This window comes from Henckelia pumila, unplaced genomic scaffold (genome assembly GCF_033568475.1).
Source record: "Henckelia pumila isolate YLH828 unplaced genomic scaffold, ASM3356847v2 CTG_461:::fragment_3, whole genome shotgun sequence".
Classification (NCBI taxonomy): domain Eukaryota; kingdom Viridiplantae; phylum Streptophyta; class Magnoliopsida; order Lamiales; family Gesneriaceae; genus Henckelia; species Henckelia pumila.
In genome coordinates this window covers 13,604,431-13,621,124 of record NW_027331831.1, presented here as the reverse complement: position 1 = coordinate 13,621,124, position 16,694 = coordinate 13,604,431, and the positions used below count along the sequence as shown (strand labels likewise).

The 16,694-nt window shown below is 31.2% G+C and overlaps 2 protein-coding genes across 2 annotated transcripts; both read left to right on the top strand.

Annotated features, from left to right (window-relative positions):
* The first annotated feature begins 5,291 nt into the window (after positions 1-5,291).
* LOC140872034 (acyl-acyl carrier protein thioesterase TE3, chloroplastic-like) lies at positions 5,292-8,946 on the top strand. The gene is made up of 6 exons (XM_073274770.1): positions 5,292-5,479; positions 7,504-7,698; positions 8,058-8,158; positions 8,313-8,422; positions 8,623-8,718; positions 8,811-8,946. The coding sequence occupies exons 1-6, from the start codon at positions 5,292-5,294 to the stop codon at positions 8,928-8,930; spliced, it is 810 nt and encodes a 269-aa protein (XP_073130871.1). The 3' UTR covers positions 8,931-8,946.
* A 4,492-nt stretch (positions 8,947-13,438) lies between these two features.
* Positions 13,439-15,522, top strand: LOC140872165 (acyl-acyl carrier protein thioesterase TE3, chloroplastic-like). The gene is made up of 5 exons (XM_073274947.1): positions 13,439-13,657; positions 14,285-14,385; positions 14,593-14,702; positions 14,978-15,073; positions 15,168-15,522. Exons 1-5 carry the CDS (start codon positions 13,488-13,490, stop codon positions 15,264-15,266), a joined length of 576 nt encoding a protein of 191 aa, XP_073131048.1. The 5' UTR covers positions 13,439-13,487; the 3' UTR covers positions 15,267-15,522.
* The last annotated feature ends 1,172 nt before the right edge of the window (positions 15,523-16,694 follow it).

Sequence of the window (16,694 nt, the reverse complement as noted above, 5' to 3'; positions counted from 1 at the left end):
TCAATTTATTGATCTCTTCCAATTGTGCGTTCTGATCTGGCGGTGGGGGAGGGGGATTGGCTTCCGCCCTTGCAGCCATAGTCCTTTCAACAGCGGCAGTAACTAGTTGTTCCATCCGTGCGTTTACTCCATTCGTGCCAACCATCTCAACTCTTTCCCTTCAAATTCCCGCAGACGGCGTCAATTGATGATGTCGAAATTTTCCTCCGGGTTCGGTCTGGTAGAGTGAATCTCCAAATCTTCACCAAACGGGGTCGGGTCGGGCACGACGGAGCTCTGCACAGACAGAAGCTAAGTAGGGGGCGCCGAAGATGTTTTCGGCGTGATCCTTCCGATGCCTAAGTCAGTGCTCAAAAAGTGAAAGAGCTTGACAAAAAGTAAGAACAATAGAATATGCATGCGTGAGTGTGTGAACAAGAAGTGAATAGAAAAGATGAATTAGTAAAACATAAACCATACCTGTATTTATAGGGGCTGGAGGGGTAAGTTACCTTGGTGAGGTAGAATATGTGTTAGAGCAGGACTCTACTCAGGTAGGAGCTTTGACCAAGTAGGATTCTAACATCAACCCATAAATCATATCAAATCTTGGATTTGTTGAATACTGTCCTTATCTTTTACAGATCTTCATATATTCGAGAATAATGGAAGATTCTAGATACTGAGCTCGTCCTGGGCCCGGGTCGGGCTCCAACCATACCAGTTAAGGCTCAAGCCCATGAATGTATAATCATGATCCCGTTCCCTAACAAGACCATCCCAGATTGGGCTTTTCATAAAATGAGACTAGATGAGCCTCAAAGTATATTCTCAAAAATATGGATTATTGGGCTCGGGTCGGGTTAGATCCATATAATTTTTAGGAACATCAAAATCATTCTTTTTTCTTCTTTAGACTATGTTTGGATGCATTTTCTCGAAGCATATTTTAAAAAAGCTGAAAACAATAATACCAAAAAAGAATAGATGTTTGATAAAAAAAAATATTTTTTTCACTAAAAATATTAGCGAAGAATATGTATTTAATTTATTATACCTAAAAAAGTAAATAGAAGGATGACATTTTTTATTATGAATTTTTTATTTTATAGTTAAATTGTGTATTGTATAAATTAATTGCATGAAAATCGATTACAAAAAAAGGGCGCCAAGAAAATATGGGCTTTATTGAAAATTCATTACCTAAAGCATTCAAGAAGTTGAAATTTTATAAATGTGTCTTCACAGTCAGACAGATAGATACATATGGAGGTCTGCATGCTCAAAATAATATAAGGGAGGGAGTGAGATGTTTAAACCCATAGCTCATCAAGATACAGGGATATTCGGTGCAATTTTCTCAAAAAAAATTATTCTTTTTTCTTCTTTAGGCTATGTTTGAATGCATTTTTTCAAACAATCTATCTTTAATCCTTCATTGATTTAGGAAATTTTGAATGTAATTCAATATTATCAAATAAATAAACATAAAAAATTTAAAATAATTAAATGTCATGAAATTTTAGTGGGTTATCATTTTTAAAAGTATTTTTAAATTTTAGATCACAAAAAATATATAAAACTAATAAATATTGTTAGGATCGGGAATGTGTTTAGAGGGGAAATGATGAATAATACTTTTAAAATTTTCTCTAAAACACTGTCTATAATGCCACCAGTCTTGATAGAGTTAGCTAAACAAGACAAATTTCTCAACTCCAAAGAGATGGTCGGACCAAAAATAGTGTGAAAAACGGCCCGAAAGATATTTTTGTGTTTTGCACTCAGCTCAAGACAACGACAACAAGATAATAAAGTGCAATAATAGTAAATAACACAAAATATATGAAAGTTCGAAAGCAAAATCCTTTTACGTCTCTCTTTTTTCTCTTAGGAAGGAATGCACCAACTCCAACTTTAGGACTTATTCTTGCCTAAATCAGGATTCCAAGTTAACCACTGATTAAGACAACACGTCTTAAATCTTCAACACTACAAAGAAAACAGAAAGTGTTTGAACCATTTGACTCAAACTATCAAACAACTCTACAAATGTTTCTTTTCAGTAGCTGTCGAGTGGTTGATACAACCTGAAGTTGATGATGATATGATATAACTTGAGAGCGAGGACTTAGATTAGCAGTATGAAGATGTGAGTTTTTGAGTGCTCTAAAAAATTCATTTCAAGGGATGCAAGCTTTTTCAATCTCAATTATGTGTTTTATGTGTTTTGAATTCTCTTAACATCCTTCTTTGCGTTGTATTATTTAACGTTCGACTGTGGCCTAATTAATGAAAAAGCAATGATGTTTTCGTCCTTTCTTGCAATATAGTACGCTTCAATAAATGAGATGTGGACCTCGTCTTGCAGTAAAATATAATACAATCACACTTACAGTAGCGGAAGTGTAATCAATCATTAAATTTACACAAATGACACCCAAATACTAATACAATCACAGGAACTTGTGTAATCACAGTAGCTAAATCAACATTTCACTTTTTATAATTTTCATTCTTACTCGAGATCTTGTACCTTGTATCTGGAATTTACAATAAATAAAAGAAAAATAGAGGTCAAATCTTTAAACTTAGTGAGTGAATAAAATCAAGCTTATACATTTATAACAAGACAAACAATATCATTTCAGTGTTTCAATATGATATGTCATGAATCAGTAATAATGTATCAGTATGAAGTATTCTGTCAAGTGAAATGCAGTGGCTGTTCAGGATTCTGAAGTGAATAGCGTAGGCTAAAGAGATGGCTCCCACCAACATTCGGTTTAGCACTTTTATCCACATACTCAAATAGGATTCGTACAATCGATCATTTACGAGCCAAGGTGAACTCATATTTTTGGACCGAAGTCATGTTATTCAGCGGACTATCAATCCGGTACATAGACCGTTGTCCAGGCTCAATTTATCCAGTCTTTCATTCATTCAATCCTTCAGTCATTCAGTAGCCAATCGGTAGCCAGTCATGAACTAATAACAGTTCAGATATCAAATATGCAGGTCAATATAATCAACAAATTAATTGTGACATGCACAAAATGCAGTACATATGAATAAATTATTATTTTATGAAGTTTACTGTAAATTCCAGGCCAAGTGCCAAAATAGTCATAATTGAAGAAACCGGTAATGAAAACCTCACCTCAATACTTACTATTCGAATGAGTCGATGAACCCAAGAAAATATTAATTCCTATAAACATAATTTAATTATTTCTAATGCGTTGATCTGATTGATAAGTGATCTTAGATTGGTTAGAAATGGTAGTGGGTGTTGGAATATTTTAAAACTCATTTTTGAACAAAACTTGTACCGAAATGTCCGGATTAAAACTTTAAAAGTTCATAACAATTAAAATACAACTCCAAATATCATCAAACTTTTCAAAATGACTTAAAATTAGTGTAGAAATGATCGTGTATGTTAAGTAATTGTCTTAGTTCAAGTCAAAAAATCCATGTTCAAACACGGGTGAAGGAGGTGAAATGCATCGACTGAACCGGAGTGCGCACAGACACAAAGGATGTATCGTTGCGAAGAGCAATGAGGAGCTTTTATTTATGCGACTGGCAGATCGTGATGTTAGCGTGGCAGATCATGACGTGGATTGTGGTCCAAGTCAGCATGTATGTAGTGTGTGACTGAATGTCATTGTGGCTCATGAAGTGGATGCTAACGTGGCAGTTCATGACATGGATTGTGGTCCAAGTCAGCATGTATGTGGTGTGTGACTGGATGTCCTTGTGGCGCATGAAGTGGAGTCGTTTGGAGGGGAAATTCTATGCCACCCCAAGGGCATTGCCCTGAAGGTGGCGTGTAAACTCATGATTGGTTAAAATCAGTGGGTCATGATTGGTTAAAATTAGTGAGACCCACTGATTTTAACTAATCATGCTCTGCCACGCCACCCCAGGGCAGTGTCCTTTGGGGGTGACATAGAACTTCCCCGTTTGGAGAACGATCGAATGCATAGAATAGAGAAAAGGTGTGATGATTGATCATGACCATTGGATGTGATCGGGTGCATGGAATAGTTGTACTCTATCGTGAAGGACACAATCAGAATGGTTGGATCAGATCTAACGGATCTGATAGGAGGGGTGCATTGAGTGGATGTGATCATCAAGAAGAGGTGTGATATAGATCTTTGATAAGGAGGGGTAATTCGATCCTACAGATGGGGTAATACCCATATGATTTTCATGTGGGCCTCACGTGAAAATCATATGGGACCCGCATGAAATGCATGTGTGGCCACATGATGGGGTTTTTTTTTATTTTTACCGTAAATTAAATAATAAATTTCAAAAATAATGTAAAATTAAAAAATTTTTACAAATACTGTAAAACTCCAAATCTGACAGTGGACTTTCATTTACACGTAGGCATCGTCCTCCGCCACGGGGCGCGGACGCTGCCTATTTGGCAGGCCACGGAGCGCGGACGCTATGCCTAGGTGGAGAATTAAATTTATTTTAAATCATCTAACACTGACTTAATTAAAAAAAACGCGTATTGAACGCGTAATAAATTTTTAAATATATTATATAACGTGTATTGAACGCGTAATAAATTTTTAAATATATTATATAACGCATAAAGAATTAATTTAACGCGTAAACAATTAATTTTACGCGTAATTGTATTACTATATATATATATGTTCACAAATGTTATTCGGATATCACTCATACAAATATTAAACTCTTTAAAATTTTCTCTTTTCTTTTATCCGTTTTTCATTTTTATTTCAAAAAAATATATCGAGAATGAAAAACATTGATATATTTTTATATTTTGGTGGTCATATTATTGTGGATAGTGGATCGATTGTGTATAGTATTCCTTATACTAGACCGATGCGAGTTCTACGTACCATTACTTTGTCCAAGTTGGTTGAAGCTGTGCATCAAATATTGAGGATTGATCCAAAATAATGCTTAAAAAAATTCTGAAAAATAATCCATACCTTCAAATGGCTTTTTTTAGTACCTGCGACCAACAATTAAACATATTTCAATTATAGTAACTCAATTAAACCAAAACACCCAAATTAAAAAACCCTAATCTCGAATTTACCTTAATTTTGAAATAGAGCTCCAACCAACCAAAATATCTTCTTGCTAGTTTGAACAACGATCGGCGGTGATGGAAGATGTGAAAATGCTCCACCTGTGGTCGGACGATGTTTTCGATACGGCGAAGAAAACTCAAAAAATTGGTGTAAAAAAAAACCTCTCGTTGTAAGGATTCCGAAACTACTCTCGGATTTGTAATTGGAGGAACGATGATGGGGAAATCTAATGTTAAAGAAACAAAAATTGATAAGGAGAGAAGAAGTGCCGTAGACAATGGAGGATTTCAGAAAAAAAAAAAAACTGATAATGTGGGTGGGGGCAGTCGGTCCATTATCAATAATGGAGCGGATGCTGCTGGCGTGGCACACCCCCACGCCACGACGCAGCATCCGCTCCAAATGTTAGCGGACTCTGCCCACGTGTACTGAGTATCCGCTGTCAAATTTGGAGTTTTACGGTATTTGTAAATTTTTTTTAATTTTACATTATTTTTGACATTTATTATTTAATTTACGGTAAAAATAAAAAAAAACCCCACATGATGGCCACACAACTGCAGTGGGGGTATTACCCCCACTGCAGTATCGAATTACCCGATAAGGAGATAAACATACCAGATTGAATCCTCAAAATGACTTGATCCAACGATTGTAAGCTATAAGTTGAGATGAAATATAACGGATCGGATTAAATATCATTCAAGGAACACAATAATTTACAGAAAGGTCCCTGAAACCATTGGCAGATTATAAATATACCCTGTATCAGAACGAAATCATTTTACACATTTCCTGAACTCCGAATAAGCATAAATTTAATTCATATTGCTGTAATATTTGTTTGTGTTACACACACACACATACATATATATATATATATATATATATATATATTGTTTTTTAAACCTATATATATTGTTTGTTATAGATATAGAATATATGAATGACGAAGCAATTTTATTCTAATTTATTTTTTGAAAAATTTAAAAGTTAGTAATAAGATAACAAAATAAAATTTAAAAATATAAAATTAATTTAGGATAACCGAGTGATTTACATATATATTTTCTTATGCTATGGATGGTGTATAGAACTTTTTATAAAAAAAAACATTGAAAAAACCGAATGAACTAGGTTATCAATATTAAATATCTAAAGTGTAAAATCTAGCTTTATTTATTTTTTTTTTATTTTTTTTAGATCAGCTTTATTATTAATATAAACAATTTAGTTGGCTAGCCCAAATATCTAAATGGGTTAGATGGAGCTCTATGATTATAAACAATTCATTAGACTAGTAATTATCTCATAGGCTTTATTGAATACTAATTAATATTGTTAAAAGTTCAAGGGGCTACAACTCCAAAACAAAAAAAGTTTTATGGGCTACTGTGCCGAATGCGTAGTTTCGACTTTCGTGGAAGATCATATCAAGCGTCAATTTAATTTTATTAGATAGATTTAATTCGATTTATGAAAAATTATTATTTTTTATGTTAACAATATTATTATTAGTTATAAATATGAATTTGGTTGAACCTTTCATATATATATATATATATATATATTAGTATAATCGCACACGCGTTGCGTGTGTATAAAATCATGCAATATATTTAATATTGTATGTTATATATAAGTATTATTTTTTAAATAATATTTAAATTTATTTTTTAACATTTATAAAATAATATAAAAATAAATTTTAAATTTTTTTTTATCAATTTATCTTATTTACAATGTTTAGTTGAGAAAAATATGGAATTTTGAAATATAAAAAAAACAAATAAAAATAAAATTATAATATTTATATTACATAAGAGCAATTTCGCCAATTTAAAAGATGGTGTCTAAGGGGGAGATTCTTTATATATAGGGAGAGATATAAACCGTGATATTGTCTCATGAAAAACATACTATAAAATATATAATCTTTTTAGACAAATTGGATAGTTAACTCGTAACCTCACCATTAATACGCCTCCGGCTATAACTTATAGATAATAATAATAATAATAATAATAATAATAATAATAATAATCTTTCTTAAAGAATATATTCCTTAGATATCATCTTTTGTTTTACCAAAATTGTCCTTTCTCAAATTTTTTTTAAAATTTCAATATTTTAAATCGCATTTTAGTCTCTCGATAATTTTTAAAATTTTAATTTAGTCTCTCGATAATTTTTAAATCACATTAATGAAAAACAATATACAAGCACGCATCACAATTCACATACACCAATACACCAATGATAATAAAAAAAATAAGCTCACCTCCGATAAAAATAAAATAAAATAAAATTATTTGTGATAAATTTCAAAATTATTAATAAAATAACATTCAACTGTCTATAATTCAAAGAAAAAAAAATTACAAATTTTATTCCCTTACCGAACCACACTAGCTACTACGTTATAAAGATTCAAGAAACGCACATTTCCCCCATTTTCTTCTCCATTCGGAGAAATGTTTGTTTCCTCTATCATCCCCGGCACGCATGCTCCCCCCGCCGTCGCCGTATTTCCAAACTTGCTCCGGACACATAATCTCCGGCTGCCTCGCTTCAAGGTCAGAAGCTGCGCCGCCGCTCCCATTGATCTCAAAGCTGGCAAAATGTACGTACTTTTTCCTTGTTGTCCCATTTAATGTATTATTATTATTTGTTTCAAAAAAAAAATTATTATTATTCTTTCAACAAAAAAAAAGTGTATTATTATTATTATTATTATATTAAGATACTGAGATAAGTGCTAAACTTGATATTTCATCGTGTTTTTTTCCAACTGAAATGTTAATGGTGGGAGTTTCTTGAAATTTTATCGTTGAGACTTATCTTATTAATTAAGCATTTGCTGTGTTGTTTTTGCGTGATTTTTCAGTATATATACTAACTATTGAACATTTAAATTTATCAGCTGTGACACATACGATTAATTAGTTGGCTTTCAATATTTTGCTCTTGATTTGTTTTTAGAACAAGTCCATTTCACCAAGTTGAACTTAAAGTTCGAGACTACGAGTTGGATCAATATGGTGTTGTGAATAATGCTATATATGCAAGTTACTGCCAACATGGTATGAATCCGTTTCTTGTGGGATTTTAAAGGATTGTTAATGTTTATTAATTTACTTATTAGTTTTGTATTAGTAATGTCTGGTGGTTACGTTATTCATTCAAGAAACTGATTATAGGAATATAATCTACAAACAAACTGTTTCTTATGAACAGGTCGGCATGAACTTTTAGATGTGATTGGAGTAAATGCTGATGCTGTAGCCCGAAGTGGCAATGCATTTGCTCTTACAGACTTGTCACTTAAGTTCATTTCACCTTTACGGGTATGACCATAACAATATTCATATTATGTAGTTCCCTATGTTATGATCTGATCATATACATAATCGCTAATGATGTTGAATGATCATGTTCATCATGTGTTGATTAAGCAATGGAGCCAATTAACATTTCAATAGTGAGTTAGTAGAATGCCATATATAATTTTGGTTGAGCTTGTTGCTATGTTTTACTGTTTTGATAGAGTGGAGAAAGTTTTGTGGTCAAGGTGAGGATATGTGACGCTACTGCTGTTCGACTATTCTTTGAACACTTGATCTTGAAGCTCCCAAATCTAGAGGTCTCAGCTTGCTTTATTCTTATCATGTTTGATTCAATATCAACAAAAAACCATGACATAATTAATTAACTTTTAATGTCTCTCCGATCCAGCCTATCTTGGAAGCAAGAGCAACAGCCGTTTGGCTCGATAAAAACTATCGCCCTGGTCGTGTACCTCCTGAGATAAGATCAAAATTTGCTCAATTCCTCTTAGGTACAGAATCAGAATGATATTATATATGTTCTGCTAACGGCTCTCTCTTTTCATCTTTCCATTTTCTATGGGATGAAAATATGAGCAAGAGAGTTGTTGGGGTGACAAAATAAAGTTAGAAAAGATTCTGGTTTTATTTTATATATGTCCAGGAGAGAAACTATTTGTTATGGAAACGACACATAGAAAACAACCTCACTAATATGTTATGTTGTACTGTTTGCTAGAAAATTAAACATAATGTTTTGTATTATGTGACAATTAAAAGAATTTATTTTTAGGTGGGTGTTGAAAAATGTTGTTTTCGATTTTAACATGTATACGAACTATTGTGCTCGTGAATAATAACCAAAAAAAAAAAGTGAAAAGCTCGAAGAATTTCATGATTTGAACGGAGTTAGGTCAAAAGATCTATGTCATCACATCCAGATTTCAAGTAAATTCACTAAACTCCAAAAATTATATTATATAAGGACTTAGATGATATATAGACTTTTCTTAAATCATACGACGCCTTTTTTTATCACGTCCCAGATCCGAGACGATGGACACTGATGTTGTTCTCAAATTATTTATTCGAAAACAATAAAGTACAACATTCAGAGATATACACTAATATTATTATTCATAAACTGAATTAAATTGTCTTTTATGAAACTGAAATCAAATTGGCTTTATAATGCTTAAATGTCTTTACAAATTAAACTGAAAACAACGTCTAACGCAGCTGCTATTATAATGAAACTAAAACATAAACTAAATAGCAGAAATCATGATCACTAGCCCCAAAATTAGTTCTGTTCACATATTCGTCATGTGACATCCAATATTTTTGGACATTTTCAAGAATTATGATGCGGAAAAATGCGGAATACTTTTTTTTTTAAAATATGCATCGTGCTAGTAGGTACAAAATATCATGCATAAAATTAAGTTCAATCAAAAAAACTCAAAATCTCATGGTTCAAACTCATTTAAACTATCATTGAACAAAAATGATGCTAACTCATGCGAGAACGCCAAAACTTCCTCAAACATGCAAAACTTGAAACTATAAAATACCGCGATCACAAAATAATATTTTAAACATGATTTGAATCTTAAAATGACTTGCTAAAACATGAGATCAAATAAACATGCATAACAGTAATAAAATGTCTAAGCTTCATAGACATGCTTGATATAAGGTTCTCGGACGTCAGTTCAGTGCCATGCAAACTCTTCTCGCCTTCTCGACTACTCGGCCCCATGATCAACCTTTAAATAATTAATTCTTCATTTTTATCTGCACCATACAAGTATAGTGAGTCTAAAAACTCAACAAAAACCTTCATACATAACTAATACAAAATAAAAATCATTATGCATTGGACGTACAACAACACCTCAACTGATAAATTACAGATACAACACTTGTGTTACAACCCAACACTTAGCACAATGTGATCCTAATTTATCTGATTCACTTATATGCTTGCTTATGTTCTTCGGCTCTTTGAAGTATCTTCTAAGTAATCTTGAAGTCTCTCAACTGATTGTATGTGGGTAAACTGAATAGGTTCAGTTTACCTGTGATAACTTGAATATATGTGCGAGAGTTTTTCTAAGTAGCCGGATGGATTTTCAATGCCCCTTAGCTTGAGGTCCATTTATACTTGGCGGACAACAGTTCTTTCAAATTCAAATTAAAGTCGTTATCTTGTCTTTTTCGCAACATTCTCTGACGAGATGGTACACTGTTGTGCTTGCTTTTTGTTGCATCTGGTCTGTACGAAAAAGTCTATCCACAAGAGTATAATTAATTCAATCTAGATCATGTGTACTCTTGGATGATTCAATCTAGCACTGTTGAAGCAGTTTAGTTCTTGAGGGACCAATTCAGTTTAGCTCCCTAAACTATATATATATATATTGTTAAATGTTATTATATAAAAACTTGGTCCCTCATTTGAATGAATGTACCAATTGGCGTAATGGTAGCATAGCGTGTTTTACTCATGAAGTACTTGGGTTCGTCGAATCTTTGATGTGCCGATTTTTTTTCATTTTTTTCTTTATTTTTTTATTAAAATATATAAATTATTGTCTTCAATATATATAAAATAAAAATTTTCCAACTAATACAAATAAAAATAAATGATCTATTCATTCAAACTAATAAAAATAAAAAGTGAAAACCCCTATTCTTCTAATTTTTTTCTTCTAAATTTCCTTTAAAAATATATAAAATAAAAAATTTCAAACTAATAAAAATAAAAATAAAATGAAAATTCATCGTGAAAAGTGATACATATGCTTTCATCTAAATATATATATATATATATAATAATAATAATAATAATAATAATAATAATAATAATAATAATAAATTTCAAACTAATAAAAATAAAAATAAAAAAGGTTAATTTGTTCATTTTGAAAAGTAAAAAGTCATACTCTTTCTAATTTATTTATTTTTAATCAAGATGTTTGGAATGCATGCTTATTTGAATTATTGTTTTAGCATGTTATTTAGTAGTATAATATATATACTCCACAAATCATATATATATTATAAAATTTATGCTTTATAATACTTTATGCATGCTTATTATAATATTTTAGCATGTTATTTTTAAGATCGAATCATGTTTTAAATACATTATTATTTTGAGATTGTATATTTTATAATTTCGAGTTGCATGTAAGAAGAAGTTCAGGCGTTCTTGTATACATTAGTATCATTTTGTTCAACGAGATTTTAAATAAGTTTCGAGTCATATGATTTTTGACTCGTTAAATGAACTTAATTTTATGTGTGATATTTTATACCTACGAACACAACGCATCATTTAAAAATCAAAAAATTATTTCGCATTTCATATTTTCATAAGTATCAATCAAATATACGAGACATCACGATATTTATTTTTTTATTTATTGTATTCTTATTTTATAAAGTTATAAATAAACATATAATAATTATTTTTATCATTGTGTTTATTGACACGACCCCTCCTAGCATAACATCCTGGATCCGCCCCTGCTTGTAACATTGGTTTGGATAATAAAAAATCATAGATTAGTATCAGATCTGAAACAATTATACTTAAATATTATACATTAATACCATATTTTTAATGTTTTGTATCGAATTTTATAAAAAAGAAACAAATATATTGTTAATAGCAACATTTGGATACATGTTTACGTACTCAAAAATTATATATCAGCACAAGATCTGTAACATTTTGTTCTCAAATATCATATTTCAATATTTTTTTACCAATTTATCCGAGAAAAAAATATTTGCGTTCAGATAGTGCAGGGACATAGCCAGAAAATATTTTAACACTGGGCTGACTGATTCGGTAAAAAGTTAAAATGATGTAAAATAAATATTTTAAAATAAAAAAACACTAATTTATATAAAGAAAAACTTGCAAAACATTTAATGTTAAAATATATAAACTACTGAAGATGTGATGATCATTCAAATGAACTGACTTCAAAAAAATCTTGATGGTTGTAAAAAATACGAGTTTCGCATATATTAAAATTTCATCTTAATCGATAAGATTACAATCTACGATCAGTAGGAAAAAATATGATTTTTCAAACAATAGAGATTAGAGCACATCATGAAAAACTGAATACGTGGCCTACTAAAAAAATACCTCATTAATTATTATAAAAGAACTAAATGAATCCAACAAAATTTATAAATTTTACAAGTGAGTATCTTGAAAACATGCGTTATTTTCATTTTCCAACAAAAAAAAAAGCAAAAATAACATAGAAAATAATAGAAACTAAATGAAATCATTTTTTAAAAAATATCAGAAAGCACAATTCACAATTATTTTCAAGAAATTCATAATTTCACACATCAATTAAATCAAGCAGTTCAAAAACAAAAAAAAAAAATTTAATGTAAAGAAACACATAAAACGATATAAAAATTGAACTTTTAAAGCAAATGACAAAAAACTTGAATATAAAAATGACATGAAAAAAGGGATGTGTTTCATCTACTTAATTTTCTTTCTTTGAAAAACAATTTTATAAAACAAACAACACAAATTCCACAAATATATTTCAAAAAATAAGATTACAAATATGTTTCGGAAAATATGTTGAACTAAATATTGGGCTAAATAAAAATTTAACATTTACTAAGATTATTTTTAGCTTAAAATAATTACATATATATATATATACATATATATATATATATATATTATAACTAATACAATATATTTTTAGCATGGACTCGAGATCATCGCATCATCGTAGTTGGATGGCTACGTGCTGAGATAATGTATAAACATATTTTGATAGCTCATATATTGAAAAATAAAAACACATAAATTTTTTTAGAAAGACTAAATACACGGTTAAATTTGGATTTGGGGATTCAAAATAAAATTCCCTTCAAATATCTATAATTCAAAAAATAAAATAATAAAATATTTTTTTGAATTTTATTTTTTTATTATTCCACTACCAAGTTACCGAACCACACAGTACTCTGTGTTTGGTTGAGCATAAGGCTTAACGCCACATTTTACCCCTTTTCTTCTTCATTCGCAGAAATGTTTCGTTCCTCTATCATTCCCCGCACGCAAGTTCACGCTCCTCCCCTAGCCTCCCCCGCCGCCGCCGCCGCATGTCCAAATTTGCTCCGGACCCGTCATCTCCGGCTGCCTCGCTTCAAGGTCAGAAGCTGCGCCGCCGCTCCCAATGATCACAAAACTGGCAAAATGTACTTCCTTTACCTTGTTCATGATCCATTTAAATTTTCATTGTGGTTTTTTTCAACTGAAATGTCAATGGTGGGAGTTTCTTGTAATTTTATTGTTGAGACTTGTCTTGAGCATTTACTGGATCGGCCTTGTAAGTTGATTCTGCCATTCTCGAGTTCATAGAAGAAGCTTGTTAGTTGTCCCAAATTCTTGGAGTTGTATATATACATTTGAATCTTTGACAATCCTCGGCTTTGAGCTAGTTTTTTAGGTTGGAATTAGGTCCAAATCCACTCTTCACATGGGATGAGAGACAGAGACCAGGTCATTCTTGGGCGTGACGACAGTGTTATACACGTCGGTTGGATGAAATTCTTGGGAGTTATATATATACAATTGGACAATCCTCTTCCTTTGAGCTAGCTTTTGATTTTAAATTAGATCCAAGGTTAAATTAGTAGCTTTGTAAATTGCAATTGATTTGCTGACAGGCATCTTGGATCTGGTTTTGGTATTTAATGGTTTTCTGTTTTGTTTTGTTTTGTTTTGTGATTTTTCATTATACCAACTTTTGAACATTTGAATTTATCAGCTGTGATACATACGATGATTTCACTTTCAATGTTTTGCTCTTGATTTATTGTTAGAACAAGTGGATTTCACCAAGTTGAACTTAAAGTTCGAGACTACGAGTTGGATCAATATGGTGTTGTGAATAATGCTATATATGCAAGTTACTGCCAACATGGTATGAATATGTTTGTTGTGGGATTTTAAAGATTGTTGATTTACTTGGTTTTGTATTAGTATTGACTTTGATAATATCTGGTGGTTATTCATTCAAGAGGATTGAGGAAATATGCTAATTGATTCTAGGAATATAATCTACAAAGAAACTGTTTTTTATGCTTCCTATGGGTAAAGGGATTGCTTGTTTGATTTGATGTATGAACAGGTCGGCATGAACTTTTAGATGCGATTGGAGTAAATGCTGATGCTGTAGCCCGAAGTGGCAATGCATTTGCTCTTACAGACTTGTCACTCAAGTTCATTTCACCTTTACGGGTATGACCAGAACATTCATATTATGCAGTTCCCTATGTTATGATCTGATCATACATCATGTTCATGTGTTGATTGAACAATGGAGCCATTTAAAATTTCAACAGTGAGTTTGGAGAATGACATTTTTGTTGAGCTTGTTGCTATGCTATGTTATGATCTGATCATACATCATGTTCATGTGTTGATTGAACAATGGAGCCATTTAAAATTTCAACAGTGAGTTTGGAGAATGACATTTTTGTTGAGCTTGTTGCTATGTTTTACTATTTTGATAGAGTGGAGAAAGTTTTGTGGTCAAGGTGAGGATATGTGACGCTACTGCTGTTCGGCTATTCTTTGAACACTTGATTTTCAAGCTCCCAAATCTAGAGGTCTCTTGCTTTATTCTTATGTTTGATTCAATATCGAGAAAAAAGGATTTGGGGGACGACTTTACCATGACATAATTTTTTAATGTGTCTCCAGCCTATCGTGGAAGCAAGAGCAACAGCAGTTTGGCTCGATAAAAACTATCGTCCTGGTCGTATACCTCCTGACATGAGATCGAAGTTTTCTCAACTCTAAGTAGAGAATCAGAATGATTATGTTTAGCTAATGGAGCGTTTCTGCTCTCTCTTTTTATCTTTCCATTTCCTATGGCCTGGCTTGGGAAATGGGATGAAAAGATGAGCAAGAGAGTTGTTGGGGTGATAAAATAAAGTTAGAAAATATTCTGGTTTTATATATTTCCAGGAGAGAAACTATTTGTTATGGAAACACAGAGAAAACAACCTCACTAATGTTTTGTATTATGTGACATTTAAAATAGTCGATTTTTTACGTGGGTAATTTTGAAAAATGTTATTTTCAGTTTTAACTTGTATTCGAATTATTGTGCTCGTTAATAATGACAAAATAAATGAAGAGCACGAAGAGTTCGATGATTTTATCTCAATTCGGTCAAAGAATCTACTCCATCACACTCAGATTTTAAGTAAATCCACTGAACTTCAAAAGTTACATCATAAAAGGACTTAAATTTATATCTATATACCTATAATAGTGTGGATATTGAAGAGTGTTTTTTCAATTGTGTATTGATGCATTTAGCCTTTTACAAAAACTTCTATAGTTACATTATTCATTCATTAAATTACCCATATTTTTCTCAACTAACTATTTCCACTAATATAATTACTTGTCATTAATCTATATCTATATACCTATAATCTATATACCTATAAATGTGTGGAGAGTATTTTTCAATTGTGTATTGACGCATTTAGTCTTCTACAAAAACTTCTATAGTTACATTATTCATTCACTAAATTACCCACATTTTTCTCAACTAACTATTCCCACTAATATAATTACTTGTCATTAATCTATATACCTATAAAAGTGTGGATATCGGAGAGTGTTTTGATCGTGCTTTTCTTTAAACTCAAAAATAATATAAATATCAATGCACCAATTTAATATATCAGCCCAAAATGCACTTCTATATGTACATCATTACACACATTATGGATATTTTTCCCACCAAATTATTCACCCCCTTTTTCTCAACTTTCCAAATTATTAACCCACTTTTTCTCAATTTATCATAATTAATTTATTTACTTCAATTTAATATGAAAAATATGAATTACGTGTCCATTTCTTTAAGGCAAAAACTCCTATGAGACGGATCTCTTGTATGAGTTATCTATTAAAAAGTATTACAATTTATGCCAAAAGTATTACTTATTATTATAAATATGGGTAGGATTGACCCGTCTCACGGATGAGACCATCTCACAGGAGTGTTGCTCTTTCTTTAAATTCACTTACATATGACATCCTTTATTTTTGAGTTTACAATCATATTATATTATATACATATAAAAGTGTGGATCTTGGAGAGTGTTTTGATCGTGCTTTTCTTTAAACTAAAAAATAGTATAAATATCAATGCACCAATTTAATATATCAGCACGAATTAATTCGCAAGTGTAGGGGTATCAAGTTTTA